Genomic DNA, 24756 nt, shown 5'->3' with positions numbered 1-24756 from the left:
TATATATATGTATATATGGTGTATATAAATGCGATATATGTACATATAAGCCATTAAACCAATCAACAATCGAATCGATGTGTACGTGCCTCCCATTGTGTCCTGCGCCTTGTTGACTTCTGAGGGACACAATGCCTCTCCTCCATTCAGTCGTTCGACAATTGCCTTCAAATATTTGCCTCCACCCACCGGCCCTCCCCCTCGCGGATGAAAAATTCGCCATAATTTTCCGAGCATCGTTTCGACCCCGAAAAACTATAATTTTCGTCAGAAAGTTCCGTCTTGAAGTTTTCTGTACGTTTTGGCCATAAAATCGCGCCTCGTAGAACAATGGTGGCGACAAGCGGCAACAAATTTTATTACCTCCCCGCCGAAAGAAAAGCAAACAAAAAGGATCCATGCCCAAGGATCCATTCCACCTTCTGTTTGGCTCTGGCATTCGGGACAATTCAATTGAAAAAACATAAAGGTTTATGGGCGTGTAAGCCTTTTGCCCCTCTCTCTCTCTCTCTCTCTCTCTCTGCCCCAGTAAGTGGGTGATTGTGTGATGTTATAGGGGCAGCATTATGTTAACCTTTATGGCGGCAACAGAGGCACACACACACACATGCACACCTCGTTAAAGTGGGCGAAACTTTGATACTCTACGAAGATTAGGGGATTATACACACAGAGGAGAGCCAGAGGCTTCCGAAACACTCTATCCATATGCTCAGGGTAGCGCCAGCTCTGCGTGGGTTACTGCCTGTTGCCTCTCACTGTTAACAGCTCGCTCTCGCACTCTTTTGCTCTCTTCCGATCTCAGACAGCGCTCACCGTTTCGTTGCAGGTAGGCGAGAATTATTCGCATTTCAGCAGCCGTTTGCATCGGCCAAACAAACTTACATACGACGCAGCATATATGTACATACATATACATACATATGTATGTATATATTGGACCACCAAGTCTGTCCCTACAATTATTGTTTTTGCTTTGAGTGTTTGCTGCTTCTTTGCACTCCACAGCTCAACGATTAACCACTCGCAAAATGCCGAATGCAAGATCTGCTCATAACCCGACACGAATGTGCAAGCCGAAGCAACCGACAGATGGAGCGTGAGTGAGAGAGAGAGAGAGATGCTGTTTATCTGTTTGCCTGCGCATTAACAGCGCCGTTAACAGAGCTGCTGCCCGGAGCATTGTTGTTGCTATTTACATTGGGTTTCTACCTGCAGCCGCTGATCTGTCGGCTGACCGAACATTTCCCTCTCGTTCTCTCTGCAGTGAGGCTCGGGGCGTGGTTTGCAGGAGAATGAAGGAATGCAAGAATTGAGGAACGGGATATCGAGCATCGACTTGGGGTATATTCGGCTGTACAGACATTTGTTGATGTTGGGTATCAAGCACTTGTGTGCGCTCCTGGAGATTCTTCAGCTGTGGCGGGCAGAATCTGCAATTCCTTCTCATTGATTTGTCCACCCTCGACAAGCTGTTACCCCCCCACACAGCATTCAAATTCGACCCAAAACAAAACAAAAGGAAAACAGTAAAACCAGTGGGCGAGCGAATGAGAGGGTGAGTGAGTGGACGTCGTGCGTGTGCGTGTTACCGTCCTTCTCGGGCTCCAAAGGTTGCCCCTTTTGAGAATCTTTATTTCATTGTGGGGTCGGGGGGTTTGGGCTGAAAAACATGGACATTCGATAGGTTTTATTTGTGTTTTTATTGAAATTTATTGTTTGATTTACACGAGTTTAAGTGACAGCCAACACAACACACACAGTATTTGTACGGGCGGGGGCGGGGGGTGGCAATATTTTTTGGGGGCCATAAATCAAATTCGAAAGCCCCGGCATAAAAGTTGCAAATTAGGCTACAAATGTTGACAAGGCGATTAATCAAAGTGCAAGGCAGCGGCGCAAATGCAGCAAAACTAATTCGATAGAGAGAGAGGGGGAGAGAGAGAGAGAGAGAGCACTAACCGAAAAGGAGTCATGAATCATTCATAAGCACCGTTTATACTCCGCCCAGAGATTGGAGTCCCTCCACCAGAAATTACGTTGATTAATGAGTGTCTCACACTCTCTCTCTCTGTGCTCTCTCTCTCTCTTCCCCATGACTCTGCTCGTGTCTTTTTGCATTTTGGTCACGCAGACCGCAGAGGAGATGCGATTCCAGCTACTGTTCGTTCAGTAATTGAGTCCGTAAGTGGGCGAACGAGTGTCCCATTGGCGAAGGAGAAACTAAAAATCACCAAAAGATAATCCAAATTCCAAATGGCCTCCAAGGAGGAACGGCCTCCATCTCATGCATGACCGAACTTTTGTCTGTGAATCGCATTTCTATCTCTCTATCTGCATCTCCATTTTTGGCCAAATTAAAAGTAAAAAGGTCATAAATTCCTCGTGGGAATGTGCCACAGAGTGGGGTATGGGGCATGTGGCATGCGGCATGCGGCATGGGCCAACTCCTTCTCCAATTCGAATGCGAGAGAGAATCACCGCATGAATGGCATAAATAATAAACCTACTGCATACTTCCAGGCGCCACACGCATCCGAAAGCCACGCACACACACGCACATAGACCCCCCCCCCCCCCCAGATACACACATACAGATACACAGATACAGCCACAATGAGAGGCGCTTTTGATGATTTTCCATCTGGTGGTCGGTCCCTCGTGTCGTATGCGTAATATTTGTTTAATATTAACCCAAACGCATCATCATACACAGACGGGGGGCCACGACCACGCCCCTTTGAGCCCACACAACCACTGGCACGCCCCGCATGCCCACACACACACACACACACACACACGAGTGCCCACTCCCTTCGAATGACCCGCAATTTTCCCATGAGACCCGCTTTGGCAGTCGGAGGCTTTGGCTTTGTTTTTAAAGCCGCTTTTGGTCCCCGAAATCAGGGGATAAACGTGGCGCCCGAAACAGGGGAACGGGGGGCATGGAAAGAGGAATTTGTGGATCAATAAATTAAGTCTCTAACAAAGGGGAATCTGTTTAAATTTCAGCCCAAAACAAAGGCCGAAAATAGCAGCAGGGAATGCCGCGGAAAAGTCTGACAGAAAGAAGGCAAATATCTCTCTCTCTCTCTCTCTCTTTCCAGGAGAAACGTTGGAGGCCGAGACAGTGCTGGCCAACTTTACGAGGTGGTTCTTAGCCTCCAATTCCCATAGATACAGCTACAGATAGTAGGTGCAATAGTCCTAAAAATATCCAAAGAAAACTCTCCAATTGATGGCCCTGAGAGTGCGAGAGAGAGGGGGCTTTCATCCATCCATTTCCCTGTCCGCATATTCATTAGATACTCGTATCGTGTCACTATTATTAGTCCCTTTCCTTCCCTTAGTCCCTTGACTTCCAGCATATCGTCGGTTGTCCTTCAACGAAAACCAATAACCCAGCGATTGCTCAACAGAAAACCACCACCAGGGGGGGGGGGGGGGGTCTCCCATCGATATCCTGCCATCGCTCCAAATGGAAATAGCTAACCATCGTCGCCATTTGACAAATGCTAGTAACTGACGCATCCTTGGCCGTACTTTCGTCACGAATGCCACACACTTTATTTGCTGGCATTTGGCATATAATAAGGACACGCTTTGGGTGTGCGCGGCGCTTCCTGTAACCGCAAATGTGTGTTGTGCGTGATTTCCATGCCCACAGGCACGGCCACGCCCTAACCACACCCCCCTCGATCCTGCCACCGATCCCTGGCCCCACACCTAGCCCTCCATCTATATCTTTATCCTTGTGGTCCTCCACCCCGCCCAGCGAAAGGCAAAAGTGTTGAAAGTGGAATTATGTGTGTGTTTGTGTTGACATTATAATAATGGTTTTGGTTTATGTTTATAGTCTGCCGAATCCACACACACACACACACACACACACACCCCTTGGTCCTGCCAAGCAGTGTCCCTTGTGCGAGGGACTCCCTGCAAGTCCTCGCACCTCCAATTCCCCTCATTCCCCATTCCCAGCTGGTGCTGGGGGCTGCTCTCCGTGTCCTAGGGCTCTCTCTTTCAGGCGTGTCTCCTCTCTCTGCTTTGATTACTATTCAAATATTGTGACAGTGTGAAAAATAAACAAATTTGCATTATTTATTCTCTCACATTTGTTTGTGTTTTCTCGTTGGGGGCTAGTGAGAGGGAAAGTGGATGGTTTTCTTCCCAGAAAAACCCAAAAAAAAAAACAGAAATTAATAAAACAAATTATGTCTTTGGGGGGGAAAAATGAAAGAGATTTCAAAATGAAGACAAATTAACAGAAGGCAACACATTGAAAGTGAAGCAAAAGACAGGAATTTCCACTGCAGATACAAGATACTTTTGTTGTGGTCATCAAAACTTCAGCTTTTTGGCATCCATAACTATCCGTGAGATACTCCCAAGCAGCACAGCTGATGCTCTCTGTGGTGGTGTCATTAGTTTTGTGGCTTTTTTTTTGTGTGTATCCTTCTGGGGGGGGAAATGCCCGGAGTCTCTCCTGCATAAGTTGTGATTTATGGGCCGTGGCAGGGGGCGGCGCTACCTCCGTTGCGCATCGGTGTGTCGGGTGGGCCAAGGAGTCGGCCATAAAGTGCAAATGGTGCCCAGGGGAATCATCAAAAGCAGCAAAAAGCTGCCATAAAACGGCGACGGCGACGGCGACACACAGTACGAAAAAGAAGAGTCCGGGATAGCCCGGAAATGGATACCCCATCAAGTGGTCAACATTTGGTGTTGCCAACGAAGCTTCGAATGGACACCAATGTGTGGATGCTGTTGCTGCCAGATTGGATATCAGTGTAAACATCAAAGTAGTTGGCAAATCACTCACACGTAGCACCCCCTTGAAGGAGGGCCAAAGGAGAGAGAGAGGGAGAGAGGGAGAGGCAGTGTTGGCGCCACTCTTGAGATCACGGAGCCCCAAGCCAGATACAGATACAGGAAATATATTTACGACTATTTCGATTACTCACCCACAATATTCAGATAGACAGCATGTCCGATGGGTGGCGTTGTCGAGATCTGGCACTCGTAGATGCCCGAGTCCTTGCGCTGGGCATAGCGTATGCGCAGGGACCAGTCCTCGGCGTGCGGCGAGTGCTGGGCCTCGAATCGCTGATCCGACGTGTACGTATAGCGGCCGACAGTCAGCAGATGGATGTCCCGATGTCGCACCCAGGAGACCTGCAAACAGAGGGTAAGAGCGCACTTAGTGACTGTGTCGGAGGGTCCTCGGATGGTGTCCGGCTGGCTTTTAATTGCGCGCTTAGGCCGTGTGTCCGTCTCTTAATTGCTGCACAGACAGGACAAACAATTTAAATGCCAAATTGAAATCGAATGTGGGCCCAAAGGCACCACTTTATCCTCCTTTGTGCCCACATTGAGGACGTGCAAAGACCCCTGCCCCTGGTCCCTCTCCCTGCCCGCACTTCTGTTCTGCTCTTTGAGCTTTACGGCCTGTGGTCCCCGTGTGGTCCGAGGAGCTCGTGAGCCTCTTAAATGGTGGCCATAATTGCGCGAGCGCCCCAAAGGCCTGGCTAGAAGTCCAAAAAAGAGGCCCAAAAAATCGCTGGATTTTGCCGGTTACATGGTGGATTTTTCCGCAACAAAGGTGACGTTTTTTTTCGGTAACCAAAGGATGGCCAAAGCCCTCCAAGAGTGGGCCATCGATTTGCCCAATCATTCGAGTCCCCAAAAGGCCTCAGCCTCGATGTCGATTGTCAATTTTCTGGGATAATTGGTGGCTGGAGGTCCTGTAATTATCACGCAGCGGAAACTTTATATGCTCGGCGATTTTTTGGTTGGCAATTAGATAATTACGACAACATTATTAGCAAATTAATTTTGATTTTATGCGGCGGAGTGCCAAAAACCCAGAGAGAGAGACGGCATACATGCGTACATAAATGGATATATATATATATACATATATAAATCCATGTATATGGCAGATATTCCAATTGCAAATTGCGCATTTTTGCAGTCCTTCCTGCTGCTGTTTGTCGCTGGCATTCGGCCAAATCATTTGGCAAAGGAAATCCCCGCCAGGATCTATGTGTGCGCCAGTTGCAGAAGGACGTGCCAGAGGCACAAAATAATTCGGGGGATCCGCGGCTAATGAACAATGGATTGCAGCTATGGGTAGTCCTCAAAAAAGGGCTCAGCATGCTGTGGTTGTTCTTCCAAATATTCGGGATATTTACCTTTGTATTTCGAGCGTGGCCATTCGCCCCGAGCCCTGCTGAATGGCAAAATGCCAGTCAACGGGTGGAACGCGGAATGGAACACCCTGCTAGCTCGCGTCAGAAATGAAAATCGCATTACAGGAGCAAAAACACAAAAAGCGAGAGGGGCAAACAGAGAGATGGGGCATGGGGCATGGGGCAAGGAACCACCGATAAAGTCGCCGCTTGGACTCGTCCTCGTCCTGCCGATAAGCGAAGCGTGGGCGGGATGTGTCCCCCAAAGTCGCGGTGACAAGTGCATAAAACGAGGCATCATCGAGGCCATAGGCCAAGGACATGAGGCATTCGCTAAGGCTTAAATATCATATTTGGCGGGGCATGGAGGACCCTTCCATGGTGGTGGGAAATTCCCTTTAACTGTAGGAAATCCCACGGTTTCGAGTCTGTTTTTGCCGTCTCTTGTTTTTCTTTGCTCTGGCGACAGTTTTTTTTTGGGGGGGGGGGGCATGTGGCATGGGGCCTGGCTTATGTTATGGAGCGAGGTGTGCGGTTCCTGCAGCTTAAAGTTTGCGCTGCGTGAAACTTTTTAGTTGCTTGATATTCCACGGACGGCCCGGGTGGCACGATGCTCGTGTGGCAGGGAGGCGGCCAGGGAGGCAGGGGCAAATTATGTGATGTCCTTGCTGTTGAATATGTATGGGATGTACCTCCCTCTCCCCCCCCCCCCCCCCCCTCTCTGTCTCTGTCTCTGTCTCGCTTTATAATTTTCCTTTTACTTTCCTTTCGAGTCTTTAGACAAGAACCGAGATGTTTGTGCGCCCCCAAGAAGTTGTTTGCTCAGTTTATTGTTGCCATTGTTACCATGCCACATGCCACATGCCACATGCCACTGCCACACAGCTGCAGCTGCACGTGAGTGGTTGCTGATTGGGGAGCTGCCATTCGACTGGTCTTCCCGCTGAGAGAATCGCATCGCATGAAGTGCCAATCAGTGTCCTATGACCTCCCCCTGGAGGATTTGGCTTGGAGTTCGAGCAAACACCTTTATGGCTGACAAGCGTGAATTTTCTTTGAGCGAGAGAGAGACTTGCACAAGTCCCAACTGAGTGAAAGGGAAAGACAAGAAAGGAAAAACCAAAAGAGCAGCTTCAAGGATGGTCTATCGATGTCGTCTCCCGCCATAAAAAGACTTGGTTTTCGGTCCCACAAATCCAGCAACAAAACACACGGTCTTTACGTAAGAAACCTGCAAAGGTTTGCCTTTACCTGACTTTACCCCAGACCTGTCTTAGTTTTTCCATTATTTATATGATTTTTTGGAATTTTTTCGACCATTGACCTTTGCTCTTATCCCATAAAATGCACCCCATATATATACAGTTTTTTTTTTAAAACAAATAATCTCTTTAATTTATATCCTGTTTGTGTGCCTCCCCTCCCCCCGCCACCATCCGTTTGGCTTCCACTAATGACATTTTCGGGGGCTTTTGAGCCAAGAAATTCTCGAAATAAACAGGACTGCAAAATGCATATAATAATAATAATCACATTAAATTAGAAAATTCTGCACTCATAATTTTTGCTCATTTCTGGCGCTGTCGCCCACTTCCGGGCACGCCTCTTTTGGCATGGAAAAACGGGGAGGGGGGGGGGGGGGGGGGGGGAGCCAGCGAGTGGATGCCAAAAAAGCCGGCGGGGCCAAAGGATGTTTGGATTTTCGAGCGCGAATATCGAAATATAATTGCAGAGTGAAACAGAGATAGGGTGGGAGAGGCAGGGAGAGGCAGGGAGAGGCAGGGAGAGGGAGGGAGAGTGGTAGAGGGAGAGACTTGTCTCCCCAATTTGTGTGCAACGGAAATCATCTTTTGGAGCATCGTAAATTGCATCGCATTTGAAATTTTTGCGAATAAGAAGTTCAAAATGAAATCAAAATCCAATCAAATTTATGCACAACAATATTTTGGAGACCCACCCCCCTACCACCCCCCTTCCCCCCCTTCACTCCATTGGATTTTCATTGATTTCAAAACGGCTTTGAATGCCTTGAAAAACCGAGCATCAAGCACTCGGGGCGAAAGCCTTCATTCGAGGATGACATTCCTTACCCCCCAAAAAGCAAATCATTGCTCATTACAGTCGAGAGTTCTATAGAGGCAACAACGTATAGACCGGAAAAATTCAGTACCATATAGAGTACATTTTGTAAAAAAAGGTAAAAAAAAAAAAAAAAAAAAAAAAAAATGCATGGTACTTTTGGATTACTAATCAAAATTCCGTATTCATTTCTTGTGTATGGACTCTGTCGCAGTGCCGAGTACATAGAGATCTTTCAAGATGATGCCGCCGCCGTGGAACAATCCACCGCCCGTGCCCGTTTCCGATTCGGACTCTGAACTGGGCTTTGACTATGAGAACGAGGTGTGGGCGAGGGAGCTGCAGGAGGAGCAGGAGGAGGAGGAGCTGAAGGAGGAGCAAGAGGAATGGGAGGACGAGTTTCATCTGCCCAAGAACTACTTTAAAAAAATGTAATGGCGGCACGACACAACAACAACAACAACAACAACAACAACAACAAAAACAAACCACAAACCGCCTTGTGATTCGTAGAAAAATGCCATAAAATCGAATAAAACGATCGTGCCCCTGAAATGCTTTTCTTTCGCCCTGCGATGGGTCTAGGGGCAACCACGATGAGGGGAGGAGGGCCCCCCCCAAGAGAAAGCTGGACTCTCATTTAAGCTTAAAAGTCAACCAATTGTTAGTTTTAATGGGAATTTATTGGGTAAATATTTGACAAAAGAGGAGCACAGGACTTGTGCCTTGTGTCGAACATTTGTCGTCGTCCGTTCGCTTGATTTAAGATTAAAAGTTTTGCTGTCCATCCCACCCCCCACCCCCCCACCAGCCACTCTCCACCCCTCATTGGCTTTGCTTTTAATTTATTTTGAATGTTTTTCTTTTCTTTTTGGCTTTTTGGGAAAAGTTTGCCACTATATGCGATATTTTATGGGTCGTCTGCTGGTTCTTATGATTTATGCCCCGAGGGGGGCAGAATATCATCCGACATCAGCATGACAAAGCTTTTGTTATGCATCTTTTAATTTGGTCAATAAATGTCCTTCCTGCCCTTCCTGGCGGAAGGGGGCAGAAACTTTGCGGCAGGACTTTGATTAGCCCAAAAGGATGTGGGACACAGGGCAAAGGGCACATGGCCGTTAGGGCCAATTTGCTTCAACACGTTCGCTCATTAGTTTCCCCCCTCTCAGCCCCCCTTCCACCCCCTTTAAAGTCATGCCATGGCGGCCTGAAAGATTGGCCTTGTCAAACAATGTCCTCGGGGCGACCACTGCTCGGCGCCGAGTCCTTCGCCTGGGAATAGAGTCCTGCAACGGGGAATTATCTCTCGCATTAGGTTCTGCTAATAATCCTTAATCAAAGAGCTAGCGCTTCTCTCTGTGGGATTTTAAACCCCATTTTTTTTGGTAACTCCTTTCAGTTGATGGATTTCGGAGCAAAGGCAGGACTTCAATGGTTGCCATTCGATTGGCAATACGGAATTGAAGCTAGTCTCAATCATTAATTACTGAATTTTACAATATTTCCCAAATATTGAATCCTGTTTGTATATTTTGGTTATATTTTGATGTTTTTTTCAATGACATTTGACTGGTTTATCCCATTCGGAAGTACTTTGATGACATTTGTTCTGTAACTAAAGTGTTCTATAAGTCAGTGCGTCTATTTTTCAAACACTAGTCGTGAAATATTCTCATTCTCTTAGTGATTATCTGTAATTATTTAAACTATGTTAGAATGCTGCCTTTGTGAGCCTTATATAGCCTCTAGAAATATTTTTGGTGCTATTTTTCTTTACATTTCTATAAATTTACCGTTTCTGAAAACACCATTATCGTCGGAAAACAGTTCTATAAACGATTCTCAACCGAACTTCAGCCGTTTCTTAACCGTTCTTTCTCAATTGTTTCTCTACCGTTTCTCGACCATTCCTGACCCGTTTCTCCAACGTCCCTTAATCGTTTCTCAACCGTTTATCAATCGATTCTTAACCGTTCCTTTCTCTACCGTTTCCTAACCATTTCTCGAACGTTTCTCCAACGTTCCTTAACCGTTTATCAGCCTTTTCTCAATCTTTCCCTTACCGTTCCTTCCTCCACCGTTTCTTAACCGTTCCTTTCTCTACCATTTCTCATCCGTTTCTGATACTTTCTCAACCGTTTATCAATCGTTTCTTAACCATTCCTTTCTCTACCGTTTCCTAACCATTTCTCGAACGTTTCTCCAACGTTCCTTAACCGTTTATCAGCCTTTTCTCAATATTTCCTTTACCGTTCCTTTCACAACCGTTTCTGGACCGTTTCTTGACCGTTTCTGGACCGTTTCTTGACCGTTTCTTTACAGTTTCTCAACCGTTTCTTAATCGTTCCTTAACCGTTCTTTCTCAACCGTTTCTTAACCATTTCTCGACTGTTTCTTAACCGTTTCTCTGCCGTTTCTCAATCGTTTCTCGACCATTCCTTAACCGTTTCTTCGTACCCGTTTCAAATAACCACTTAACTTGTACAAAACGTTCAAGAGCCATTACAGAGCGCGACAGAAGCAGTTTCCCCTCTCACTCTCACTCTCCCTCTTTCTATCGAAATTATCTGCTCAAATAACTTGCGAGGGGGTGGAGCGGAGGGAGTGGCTTCCACTTGTTTCCCTAAACAAAGGCCACGCCTTTCACTGCGCCCACTCCCGCCTGCCCCGCATGCCCCGCCTGCCCCGCATGCCCCGCCTGCCCCGCATGCCCCGCCTGCCCCGCAGGCATTTTCTTCAGCCTGTTGTTCAATTATTTTACAATCAACTTTCGGGATAAAGAAAGCAAAAAAAAAAACATCAATAGGTATCGTCCTTGTGCCCCCTGGCTCCTTCCTTTGGGACTTTTGAGAATCCCTATTGTTGCCCCCCCCTGGGCTGCAACCGGGGGATGGGGGGTTTCTTTTTGTCTGCACAACGATGCTGATTATATCGAGAGGAGGCACAGGTCCTGTCTCCTGGCTGGGTGGGGGGCGGAGGTCCTCTCTCCAGGTGGTTGGGTGGTGCGTCGCCAGTCGCCTGTCGCCTGTCGCCTCCCTTCAGCTGGGGGCGGGCTCTCGCTTTGGCATTTGTTCCACTTATTCCACTTGAACGCTTCGTTAAGAGCAAACTTTCGCCTCTAATGTTTTTGCCGAGACTCTCCGCAGGACTCGTCGCAGGATGCCAGGAGGTACAGTGCACTGCTTAACATGGTTCCATCTCGCCTCCACCGCCTCCTGTGGGTATTGGGTGCCGGCTCCTGTCTATGTCCTGTCCACTGGTATGTTGTTCTTGAAAACTTGTGCCCTGGCAATTGTCGGTTGTCGTCGACAAGGACACAGACACAGACACAGACACGGACACGGACACAGACACGAACACGTTCCACGTGAAGCCTATCAAGTGTAAGCACAGGACGCACAGGACGAGGTCCTGGCACTCTATCGGAATGACAACGAGCCGGAGACCACTCTGCGACCTTGCCTCATGTCGTGGGTGTTGGGGTTTAGGCGGTTGGGGGACTGGGGGGACTGGAGGGGGGGGCGTACGTGTTTCGCTTAAGTCAAAGTCCGCCCCTCCTTATATTAGCCAAGATCTCAGTGGGTAGTGGATTTGCCAGGACAAAAGTTTACACCAACAAAAAGAAGACTGAAAGAGAGAGAGAAAGAAAGAAAGAAAGCAAATGTCTTTGGGCGACAAACGGAAATCACCTGCAAGGAGTCGCCAGTCGCCACCCAATCCCCCTCCCTCTCTGGTGGTGAGGGGGGGGGGGGGGGGGGGTGGCAAATGCAACAAATGCCCCCAACGCTGTGCTCAACTTTTATGACAGTTTTCATTTGCCCCTCCCCCTGCCCAGCCACCCTCTTTCATTGTTGTTCTTGGTGGGGGGGGGGGGGTTGGGTTTGTGGCTTGTTTTTTGGGCGGTTTTTAGTTTCCAGGCAGGCAGCAATTTATGTTTATACAATTTTTGTTCGTTGTGTAAATGCTTTATGACAACATTGCCTTTGAGGCCGAAGGAGGCGCACAGGAGGCGCAGGAGGAGCTCCTGAAGCTCTGCTTTCCGTCTCCCTCCCCCTCCCCCTTCCCCTCTCTCTCTCTCTTTCTCTGTGATGTACAACTGTCGCTGACAGAATTGTCGTGTAATTTATGATTTATGACAGTTGTTGACCCCCACCCCCTACCCCTCTATGCCTCCACGTGTCGCTTGCATTTGCCGACATTTCACTCTCTTTCCTTTGGCTTGGCATCGCAGGATATACGTATATTCGAGGAAGGATCTAGGGGCTAGGCCTGTGGCCTGTCCTTTGTATCGCAGGTGTCCCCTTGTGGCGAGTGTCCACTGTACTGCGAGGCCTTTAAGTTGATTATTGCCTTCGGTGCCTGGGAATTTTGTTTTTGTTTGCCTTTCGGCTCGTTGCCTGCCCCTCTGCCGCTCTGGCGATGTCACTAATGAAGCAGAAGGAAAACTCCTCAAGTGTAAGTAAATTAGAAAAGGGTTTTCCTCTAAGCCACAAAAACTAGTCACATGGTTGGCCCTGATTGTAGGCGTTGGGGGACCTGCTGGTCCCCTTGTTTGTTTGGGAAAAATCTTTGGCCCTTCCCTTTACATCCTGTACATTTTTTGGCTGCGAGTATGCTAATCAAAAAACAAAGAAAATACACTCTTTCGCTCTGTCTCTGGGGGCAAATGTCCAATAAATATGCAAAGAGCCAGCGGCAGGAGGCAGGAGGCGGGAGGCAGGAGGCAGGAGGCGGGAGGCAGGAGGCGGGAGGCAGGAGGCAGGAGGCGGGAGGCGGGAGACAGGAGGCGGGAGGCAGGAGGCGGGAGACAGGAGGCGGGAGGCAGCTAGCTAGTCCTGCCATATGGCATCGTATAGTACTGCATATCCCGTATAATATTTGTATTTTGTATTTGCTTTAAATCACTCGTATGCGGCAGCGTTTTTGCATTTTGAATTATTTATTTCCATGGCAGATGGAAAAATTGTCTGTCGAGGAGCCTCTGTGAGCGATTGGAAGTCGCATGAATTTTTCATAAAAGAAAAGAGTTGCCCCTCTCCCCCCCCCCCCCCTACCACTCCGCCCGCTTTCGCCACAAACAAATGTGGAATTAGCATAAGAAGGCCATCAAATGGAGGTCCTACTGCTGTAATTTATAGCCCCTGAACGCTAATGACACTCGCAGGACACGCCAGGACACGCCAGGACACGCTCCATCGACAGATTTTCATAAGTCCAAGATCCTAACGGGGAGTGGAAATGGTAAATGGAAAATGCGAGTCCTGCAGGTGGTTCTTATCGGTCGTCGTCGTCGCCTTCTTCTTCAATTGCCGCTGGCGTTGGAAATTTTTAAGCGAAATTGAATGAAATTGCCGCCCCCCCCAAAACAGCTTGGCAGGGGTGGGGGGGGGGGGAGGCAAAAATGAAATAATAATAAGCAGGGCATCCTTTTTGGGCCTCACATCCACGTGTCCCTCGCTCTCTCTCTCTCTCTCTCTCTCTCTGGGAGCCCAGCACGTAACGCAATTTCGCTGTTTTTGTGGGACACCCTCTGCCAGTGCCACCGTTGTGGCATGTGGCATGGGGCATGGGGCATGTGCCGTATGGTGGGGGGGTATGATGGTTTTTCCGGGCGACTTGGCGCCGCAGAACTATCGGAGTCCCAGGGATTTGTATTCCATATTTATTTGTATTTTTTTTTTTGATTACAGGGTAACCCCTAGTGCCATACAGCCTTTTCCTCCTCTTATTTTAATATATACTATTTTTTTTTTAAGGAAATTGTTGCCCTTTGACCTGGCACATTAGCGGCACAGGCAGGGCCGGGCAGGGTTGTCTCAGCGCAAGCGGTAGGGTTGCCAGGCATGCTCGGGAATGGTGGAGCGGGGGGGGGGGGGGGGAGGTTGGCAATCACCGAGAGCACGTAAATCAAAAAGCATTGACGAAGATAAACGATGAAGCAGAACAGTACGGAGGATGTGTTTGTGTGGGTGGCAACTCTGCTGCATATGTCACCTGGCAGCACTGACACGCACACACACACACACACACACAGAGGCTTCCTTTCTGTAATTGCCACAGAGAGGGAGAGAGAGAGAGAGAGAGAGCAATTTATTTTCCAATATTATTATCATTCTTATTATTATTTGTGATTCTTGTTGCAGGACACAAGTGAGGGGGGGGGGGGGGGGGCCAAAGGGGGCCAAGGGGTAAGCACATTTGAGATCATTAGCCCCAGTTTCCTTTTGCCTTTTGTCGATGACTGTACTCGAAGGACGGACAGGCGAGCGGCGAGGCACGGCGGATAATGTTTACGTTTTTCTGTGTATCTGAGGGATGTGTTGCCCTGCCAGCTAAGTCATCGTTCGACACACAACAGCAGCAACAAAATTGACAGCTGACACAAAGGCAGACAATTGTGGAGTCCCCCCCCCAGCCCCCACCTGGTGGGTTGATGGGGGGGGGGGGCCTGCCTTCAGCTTCAGTTTCATTCTCGTTTTGTGTCAACGCCACCTCCTGCGAGTCCTGTGAAGCGCATAGCGAAAAATATTAAACATTTTCTTTGATTGATTTGCTTTTTTTTCAGACAGCAGGAGCCAGGCCATGCCCCAACGCCTCCCACAGGCACAGGCACACATTTTTTTTTGCATATTTTTTTGTTCTTTTTTCTAATATTTATTTTTTGATTTCTGATTGCCAAGGAGATATTTTTGGGGTTGGGGTTGGGGTTGGGGTTGGGGGGGGTGGCAAGGATATATATCGGAAATGGCTTGGGCGTGGCACTTGCCGCATGCGGGGCGTGGCAATTGATTTGTACAATATAAAGTGGTGCCACTCGCTCCCCCGCTGCTTTCCTTTTTTCCTTTTTTTTTTCTTGTGAGGGGGTAAAGTGGGGCTTTAATGAGTGGCAGACGACACTCTTCTTGGGTGGCAGGCAGCGGAAAGGCGGGGCCGAATATCACAACGGATTTAATTTAATTTTCACCAAGAAACTGAGCAAAACCGCTCTGCCAAAGAGAGAGGGGGAAATCGAGGGGGCAACACACAAACGGCGACGAAATGAAAAGCGCCACGAAATGAAAAACGCAACGAAATTCATCGAAATCGCCGTTACACACACCTGAAGGGCGGGGGGGTGAGTGGGGTGGGGTGTGGTTTTTTCCATTGACAAAACAAAAGGCCAAAAGATTGAACGGCAGACAGCAGGGCTTGAAAAAAAAGGCGAGTGAAATGGACGAGAAGGCCCCACAACAGAAACGAGTGCCAGCGTAACGGAGCAAAAAAAAAAAGCAGCGAGAAGCGAGAACGAAGACAGACAAGGGGCATACCCTGCGAATGAAATGGACGAGATGGTCACACAACAGAAACGAGTGCCAGCGACGAGAAGCGAGTACGAAGACAGACCAGAGGCATACCCTGGCCGGCAATGGGCGAGTAGGGCAATAATCATCATTACTTATGAGTCTTGAATGTGTCAATCTCTAGAGGGTCATCCTCCCGCCACAAATAACTGAAACCCCTTTCCACTGTCTCAAGTCCAGGGTATAACGCGGAAAAGACTGCCTCACACGCTAAATTGCATTTTCAATTGCTGCTGGGGAGTGCAGGCGGCAGAGGCTGGAGAGATTGGGATTGCAGGTCCGTGCACCTGGCTGGGGCCTTCTGGCTCTCTGACAATTTACTTGTAAAACCAACCGCAACAATTTCAATTGCAACAGCGGCAGCAGCGGCAGCAGCGGCAGGAGGAGGTGACCTCTAGCCCCCTCCGAGCGGTTTTCTGTGTGGCTCTGCGGTCATTGGCCTCTGGCCTCTGGACATTCGAGAATTCAATTCGTAAATGCCAATCGATGTGCACTTTCTCTGCTCTCACAATTACACACTAATGAACTGACATGCATATGTGTGCGCCATCTGGACATACATCCATCCATCCATTCATCCTTTGATTCGTTCCTTTCATTCGTCTTGCTTCATTCGCATTCTGCGGCCTTGGACTTGCGGTCATTCTCGCCAACCGAGAACACCGCAAATGACATGTCCCGTTGTGAGAATCTAAGCGATGACACTAGCCAATGTCCTGGCTCTGTCCAGCCATCGCCATTTCAGTAGCTGTGGAGGCTGCCACTTTTCTGAGGCTCCTGCAGCTGTGACTCTTGAAGGAGGCGCATGAATAAGTGCCCGCACATTTCCTTGGTGCACGATTTTTTCAGCGTGGAATCGAAGCCGATAACACAGCGGAACACCAAATATTTATCGTTTAAGAACCAAAAATATATCGAAATTTGTTTTATATTTTTTTTAATCGAAATTATTACTTAATTTTAAAAAACTAATCGATAACTTATCGACACAATAATTAATTTATCGAAAAAAATCAAATAAATAGTCTGTTATTAATTTTTGATGAAAATCGATAACTTATCGAAGCTGTTATTAGTTTACGATGCACTATCAATGGGACATCGAAACTCCTAGCTGGTATTTGGTTTAAAACCGATAACTTATCGAAAGTTTTACTTATTTTCATGAACTAATAGATAACTTATCGACACAATAATTAATTGCTTGACAAAAATCGATCATATCGATGAAAAACGATAACATTTTCGAAGCTGTAGCTAGTTTTCGATTTAAAATCGTTAGCATATCGAAACTCCCAGCTATAATTTGATTAAAAACCAATGATTTATCAGAACTATGATTCAATTTTCATTTACTAATCGATTATCTACCGAAACGATAGTTAAATTGATGCAAATCTATGAATATCGATAACTTATCGATAAAGCAACACCCAGCTATTACTTGCCCAAACATCCTTTGGGTGCGTCTTATTAAAGAGAAGAATTAACAAGTGTTGTAAAATGAGTAAATTGCATGGAAAATGACTGGCTGGCTGCACTCCGAAAATCCTCTCGTTGCCACTCATGTACCCCCCCATGTACGGCCGTAACTCATGGAACATGGAACTTGCAACATCTCTGAGTAATTAGACAGCTGCAGGAGGAGGGGCCAGAGGGGGGGGGGGGGGGGGGGGGCAGACAGGCAAGAGACAGGCAAGCTCTGGGACTCTTGGGAGCCGTGATTAATTATCCGAACTTTTAGCAGCAGCTCATCAGCAGGCAGCATCGATGACCGGCTAAAGGACATCGAGGAGACCATCGGGCAGGACACCACATCCCCACATCCCCACATCCCCCGCCCCACTTATCACGTAACCAAAACTCCTGTCCATAGAGCAGGTAATATACGGCCCAAAGACATGAAGCCCCAAAAGACGTGATGCTGGATTCTTGCTTTGATTTTTGGTACGGGGGGTAGCCTATTCGATAAAGTGGCTCCAAAAGTTCCAGTGGCACGTTCATGACTCTGCCACTGAGGATATTTATCTATTTATTGATCATCTGCGAAAAAATAAAACATAAGAATACATTTTTGGGCAGAAGAACCTCCCCAGAGAATGCAGCCTTGCCCCTGGGTTTTGGGGCTGCATGCAGCAAAGTTCGGGGCAGGGGGCGGGGCCGCCTTCATGGCACATTTAATTGGCGTTTGTTGGCGTGAGACTCGGTAATTAGACGGACGCGCGTCCATAACTTGACAGCCCCAGGACCCCCTTCTGAGGGGTGGGGGAGGGGTCAACGGAAACTCGAGCTTCGACTCATTCATTCATTCATTCATTCATTCATTCATGCACTTTGTCAAACTGAAATTAAAACGGGAAGCGAGAGGCCGAAACTTTTTTGTGGAATTTGGGCGGAGGCATGGAGCATGGTGCATGGGGCATGTTGCCTAGGGCTAAGGCTAGGACAACAGGCAGGACGGCAGGACGGCAGGACGGCACTCACCTAATAAGCCGGCAAAGCGTAAAAATTTTGAAAGTTTTATGGCCGCGCGCGCGACACTTGAGAAAAACTTGGTCTAAAAAGTGAAGAGGAAACAGTAGGCGGGGGGCCGTCACTCATACGAAGGATGGATGGTGGGGCGAGGGGCCCCGCCTTTGTGTTTTCTTATTGTTTTCCCCGAGAGAGGGGTAGAGCGGTTGAGGGGGAGAGCGTTGAAAGTTCAGAGTTTAATTTGCTAATTGTTTAACAGCTGCAACAACAACAACTCCAACAGCAACTGCATCTCCAGCTGCATTTTCATAATGAAAAGCGGGCAGTGGCGGTGGCAGTGCCAGACGGGGAGGGCCGGCAGGAGGGGCGGCAGAAGGGGGGCCCAGTCGGGCAGTCGGGCGGCAGGAGGAGCTTACAACTTTTCAGTCGAACTCCCGGAGGGGCAAAGCTAAAATCCAAACCAAAAACGACAGAGCGACAGCTGCCGTCAGCACTAGAGATGGGGCTGCTGCTGCTGCTGCTGCTGCTGCTGCATGCCGCATGTTGCAGCTGCCACTGCACGCGGAGCACTCACCGCCCTGTCAAGCGTAACGCCTTTTGACAAGTTTCCCTGCCTGCACTGCGAAAACTTTTACTTTTACTTTTACTTTTATTTTCGGCCAAAGTACTTAAAAATTATTATACACAAAACTTGAGAGCGGACACACAGGCCCTGCCACTGCCACTCCCTGGAGGACTCTGTGAGCGAGTGTGCCCCGTACTTACCGTTCGATTGCCCAAGTTCTTGACACGGCAGGTCATCTTAACGGTCTTGCCCACGAGTCCTGTGATATTGCTGATCGCGCTGGGGTCAAAGGTGGGTCCGCCGGTGCCTGGCGTGGGCAAATCCTGCAAGAAGTCTGTAAAGAAGCGCTTCGAAGCGCTATCCGTGGAGCCTGCAAGGAAAAAACCAGGCATTAAAAGTGGTTCTATGGGGCTCCAAAGATGAAAGTGAAAAGATTTTAGGGATAAATAAATGATACTTTTATTCTGCTTCATAGAGATCCTTCTTTGAGATCGATTTAGTGGGATTTCCACTCTTTGGCTTTGAATATCTTTCCAGAGTAGCCAATGAATGGCACAGATTTACAGACCCGATTCCTATAAGCACGATACCAAGGACACTGGGTCTCAGTTTGGGTTTGGAATCGGGTATGAATGCCACTTTTGCCACAGATTTACAGAAGATTGAAACCCGATTCAAAGCTCTTATAACCCCTCTTGGCCAATGCGGCAACCCTATCTTATATTAATAAACCAGGAATAATTCTCCTCTAGGAAAATGCCAAAGACACGGCCGCGGAAAAAGTCCATAGATCGACGCTCGATCATTCCAAATGGCGCATCAGGGAAATAAGCTCGTGTGCGGAGCAGTAAAACATCTAAAAGTATGTCTATTTCACTCTCACACAAGGAGTGTGGGCGGGAGTTCTCTTTTGAGCTCCGCGGCCCGAGGCTCTCTGCCCGCTGCCCGAGGCTCTCTGCCCGCTGCCTACTCGGCTTCGGCTGGTCAGCTCGAACCGAAGCCGCGCAGTCGGCAGAGCTGCTGGCAGAGCGCCGAGAGCAAAGCGCGGACGTCGCACGAAAATTGAGTGGAATCATACAAATAATGTTAATGTGTTTTAATGCAGAGAAAATCATAGTCTCTCCCTTTGTTTTAATTCGAATTCATAATCAATTCATAAGTCCATATATGACCTACTTTTTACTTTATGAAATTATCGAAAAGGTTCCTTTAAAACCGATTAAATGCCGGATCGATGCGTAATGACGTTCTACTGACATTTTTGATGGGAAAATTGCCGCTCCACTTGCTACACCTCTCAATTGGTGGCAGCTGTACGCGCGCGTGTGTGGCAGGAAAATGAGTTGAAAATTGTTCTTTTGTTCCCATTTTGTTCCGCCTTTGTTTTTGTGTGTGTGGCTTCTCGGGGGCATGTTCATTCATGTTGCTGCTGTCTGGGGTCTCAAGTAATAATTTTAAAATTAGTACAGACCGGTGGGGCAGCATACATGGGTTGTGCGCGGGCCGGGGGACGGGGGCAGGGGGGAGGGACTATGGAAAAATGCACTTAACAAATGCCTGGTGGATGGAGAGTGGCTTTCGGATGTACATATGTAGAATGCGGGTAGGTGGGTGGGGTTAGGGGGGGAGGCGCCGCCATTTGTTGACAGCGTCATGTGGCGTTAATTGCCACTTTACAACGAGTGGCAATTTGGAGCCGATCGACCCACACACCCACACACCCACACACAGTCTCTGCCACATGAAAGGAGCCTCCGTTCCCTCAATAAATATGTGGCACAGCTGTTGCTCCCACACACACACGCCCACACAACCACTGCAATGCCCCGACCATGGGCGCTTGTGTGTGGCATGCAGCGTAGAGAAAAGAAAAACACGAAAGAGAGCAGAAGAGCAAACAAGAGCGAAAGGCGAAAATTACTTAATGAAAATTGCCCCGAAAGGCAATTAATTAAATGATAAACGCCCCCCATATTATATGCCCCAGATTGCTGCTTGTTTTTCTGTAAGCTGTTTATGCAACATTCGGGGGCGGCATTGGCGTTGGCGTTTGCAAGGAGAAGCAGGACTTTCAAGATACAATGACTGGCCAAAGGACGCTGTAAGACTCAAAGACGTGAACGACAACGAGGACGACGACTGCCTGCCTGGGGCTGCCAGATAAAATGCTGCCACTTTTGGGCGGAAACAAAACCAGAACCAGAGCCTTTCGCCACCCAACCAAATAAATCTATACAAACACTTTTCTGGCCATTGCAGGAGAATGAGAGTCCCATTTACTGCTTACTCTCCCACTCCACCAAGCACATGAGCAAGCGCAAGATACCCCGTGAACTGTGACAGCAGAGACGGTATTGTCTTTGCTCATTCCATATTGATATCAGTGATATGAGAGAGGCACAAGTTGAGCATACCCAAAGTGTCAATAGGTACGCTCATTTTTTCGATCGCTCAAGTTTTTGCACTCCCTCATTCTCCACCGCGCCCAGGCAAAACCACAACGCGAGCATCGACAGAGGAATAGCAACAAATAGACATATGTACATACATATTTATCAGCCGACAGATCAGCAACGACACAAACATCACTTCGGTTCGTCTCTTCGGCTTTCGGTCCGAGAGGCAAAAACAATTTCGCTTGCACTCTCTCGCATGCGCTTTTGCTTAGAACTACAGCAAACATCGTTCTTCTCTCTCTTGTTAAGCATAGCGTCATAGCGTCATAGCGTCATAGCGCTCTCAGCAGCGGACCACCTGCTGGAAGAGAACGAGAGGCGACGAATGAGCAATGTTTCTGTTGGGACTCTCCCACTCCCACCGTTAGTGCGAGGCGACTGAGTGAAAACGATCGATTCCATTGCAATTCTTTGGCTATATTTCCCACACTTTGAATTTAATTACAAACTTCAATCTAAAATACATGTCTCTCTACGGCTAGTGTCGCGTGTAGTGTACGTATTAACAATACAAATTATAGTATTTTCTTTGCGTTGTTGTTACTGCTACATTTCCCCCTTTAAATGTGCTTGTGTATGTGCTGCTGCTGCTGCTGCTGCTGCTGCTGTGGCTGCTGCTGCTGCTGTGGCTGCTGCTGCTGCTGCTGTGGCTGCTGCTGCTGCTGTGGCTGCAGCTAAATGTTGTTGTGCGATTCCTGCTCTAAGCGGTCTTTGATAAAACGACCCATCTCGGTGAGGCGCTCAACACCCTCCAAGTCCTTTTCAAGCTGCTGCTGAGTCGCTGTCATTTTCTTGAGCTCGAGCCCATTGCGGTTCAGCATGAGCCACAGCTGACGACACTCGTTCTGGAACTGTTCCTTGTCGTCTACTTCTTTGTTCTCCTCCTCGCTCTGGTCTTCTGGCTCGCTCTGGTCTTCTGGCTCGCTCTGGTCTTCTGGCTCGCTCTGGTCTTCTGCTCGCTCTGGTCTTCTGGCTCGCTCTGGTCTTCTGGCTCGCTCTGGTCTTCTGGCTCGCTCTGGTCTTCTGGCTCGCTCTGGTCTTCTGGCTCGCTCTGGTCTTCTGGCTCGCTCTGGTCTTCTGGCTCGCTCTGGTCTTCTGGCTCGCTCTGGTCTTCTGGCTCGCTCTGGTCTTCTGGCTCGCTCTGGTCTTCTGGCTCGCTCTGGTTTTCTGGCTCGCTCTGGTTTTCTGGCTCGCTCTGGTTTTCTGGCTCGCTCTGGTTTTCTGGCTCGCTCTGGCTCTCCGGCTCCGAGAGGCTCGTCTCATCGTCTGACTTCGCCAGGCCGCAAACGTCACAAATAATTGGTCGCTCGTCCATTTTGTCAGCACAGTAAAGAAATATCCGCTAACTACTATTTACCAAATTTTCCTATATTTTCTAACACAGACGTTTTTCACACAGACGTTTACCAAATGGCACTAAACTTTCGGGTTGCTTTCTCTATTACTGTCTCGGAAAGTGTGAAAATATGGGAAAAAAAGAGGTGACACGAAGGGGCACGAGAAATTAGTTCCTTGCTTTCAGCTGTCAAACCCACATGTGTATGTCGTAGAGAAAGAGAAAGAAAGAGAGAGAGAGAGCGAGAGAGGAATGAAAAACAAACAGAGAAACGGGCAAAAGGCGAAAAGAAATGAAAATGTCCGCGCCGAAAATGGAGGACGACATTTTGCAAAAGTGTTAAGTGCCGCCATTTGGTGGCTGCCCCTTCCGTTTGTGCCACCTGCCACCGTTGTTGCCCCCCACCCCCCACCGCACCCTGGAGGACACTCTTCTGCGCCTCTGCCCCACGATTACAATAACGATTATGCTTATGAGAAAGTGGGGGATTACGGAGGCGAGGAAAGCCAATTAAAGGCATAAGCCGTGTGGCAGGGGGGGAGGGGGAGTGCACTCTCCTCTAATCCCTGAGCGGTTGCCCTTCGACTGCTTGTCGTCGGTTGATTTATGGCCGCCATTCACATGCACGCGTCTCCCTGTGACACACCCCGCCGCACCCCTCCCACCCAGGAGCACTCAGCACCATCCCCCTACCATACCTTTAGGACCCTTACTCCGCCATGTTTTCGCTTTTGGGTTTACAACTTTCGCCAGGAACGAATTATGCCATGCAAACACACACACACACAAGGATACTGTTATGAGCCACACATATGACACGCCCCCCTCCGCCACCCCCCCGCTGGCTATTTGCTCAGCATTTTATGCACTCGATGCGGCGTCTCCTGTCTCCTGTCTCCAGTCTCCTTCTCCCTTCACTTTTCAGAGACCTGCCGCCTGCTCTCCATCGTAATTGAAGTTCATAATTTTTTTATTAAACACACATATCGCCGAGTACCCGACATGTCCTTTGTCTTGTGTGCATTTTTATGCTGGGTTTTTTTTTTTATTATATGCCACCCACATCCTTGTGCTTCCCCGCAGCGTGCGTGATAATGTTTTTCGGAGCATGCCACACACACACACACACACACATGCCAGGAGGCAGCCAGAGCAGAGCCATCGTTAAGTTGTCAATTGCCAGGATAACAGGCTAACAGGCTAACAGGCGGCATTGAGCAGGAGACGACCCCACTTTTAAGGAGAAGAACTTGATTTAGAAGCCTGTTTTCTTGCAAAGAATGAGTCCTTAAAGTCCTTAAAACGTTGAATATGACAACCAATTTTTCAGCTTGAAGGGAAATGAGCAATCATCAAAAATATCCACCCTTCAATGGGGCACTGTCATACGAGGAGAGACGATCTTTTTGGGGCATCTATATGGTGGAGTTCTTTCTCTTTGGAGAAAGGAGAAGTCGGAGAGCCTCAATTCAACAAGGAAATGGTCTCTGGGAGAAAGCCCTGGAGAGGTTTCCGGCGGTAGAATAAAAGGTTTTCAGGTCAGGTTCTGGTCTTTGAATATGGTTTATTTCTTGAAATTTTGCATCTGTTAACAGCCCTAAATTTGTCCAGTTGATAAAAAAATAAATAATAATACAATTTATGAGGTTAAATAATACAAATAAAATAAATAATAATAAATAAATAAATCCAAATAAATAAGAAATAAATAAAAATAAATTAAATAAATAATACAAATTAATATTATATAATTTAAAAGCATCTCTTAAAAGCACTTAATTAAATATTGATAATTTCTTAAAAGTTGTCATCTTTTAACATCCCAAAATTTTTCCATTTAATCAAAATTTAAATAATAACAATAATCAATAAATAAATAAAAATAAATTAAATAAAAAATAAATCATTTAAAGGCATCTCTTAAAACCCTTAATTAAATATTGATAATTTCCTATAAGTTTTCATCTTTTAACAGCCCAAAATTTTTCCATTTAATAATAATTAAATAATAATAAATAAATGAATAAAAAATAAATAAATAAAAATAGATTTAATAAATAATAAATCATTTAATCGCATCTCTTAAAAATTCGTAATTAAATTTTGATAATTTCTTAGAAGTTTTCATCTCTTAACATCCCCATATCCATTACAATTAAATAAAAAAATAAATAATAATAAAATTTAGAAGGTTACAAATCATTTAAAAACCTTTAATAGGCTTCTGTCCACCATTTTTCATTAAAAATATATTCAACAATGACTTATCGATAGCCAAACGATACCAAAAATCGACAAAAGCCCCCCTCGCCGCGAA

General features: G+C 47.5%; 1 protein-coding gene across 1 annotated transcript in view; it reads right to left on the bottom strand.

The window, feature by feature from the left end:
* LOC6598384 (zwei Ig domain protein zig-8) overlaps positions 1–24756 on the bottom strand; it is a 64464-nt gene that overhangs the window by 9452 nt on the left and 30256 nt on the right. The window contains exons 3-4 of the mRNA XM_026994260.1: positions 18848–19017; positions 4962–5172 (exon numbers count right to left, since the gene is read on the bottom strand). Coding sequence (XP_026850061.1) covers positions 4962–5172; positions 18848–19017 — 381 coding nt within the window. The remainder of the gene's footprint in view (positions 1–4961; positions 5173–18847; positions 19018–24756) is intronic.

Source organism: Drosophila persimilis, unplaced genomic scaffold (assembly GCF_003286085.1).
Source record: "Drosophila persimilis strain 14011-0111.01,24,50 unplaced genomic scaffold, DperRS2 tig00001632-arrow-arrow-pilon, whole genome shotgun sequence".
NCBI classification, from domain to species: domain Eukaryota; kingdom Metazoa; phylum Arthropoda; class Insecta; order Diptera; family Drosophilidae; genus Drosophila; species Drosophila persimilis.
This window is presented reverse-complemented; position numbering and strand designations above follow the sequence as displayed.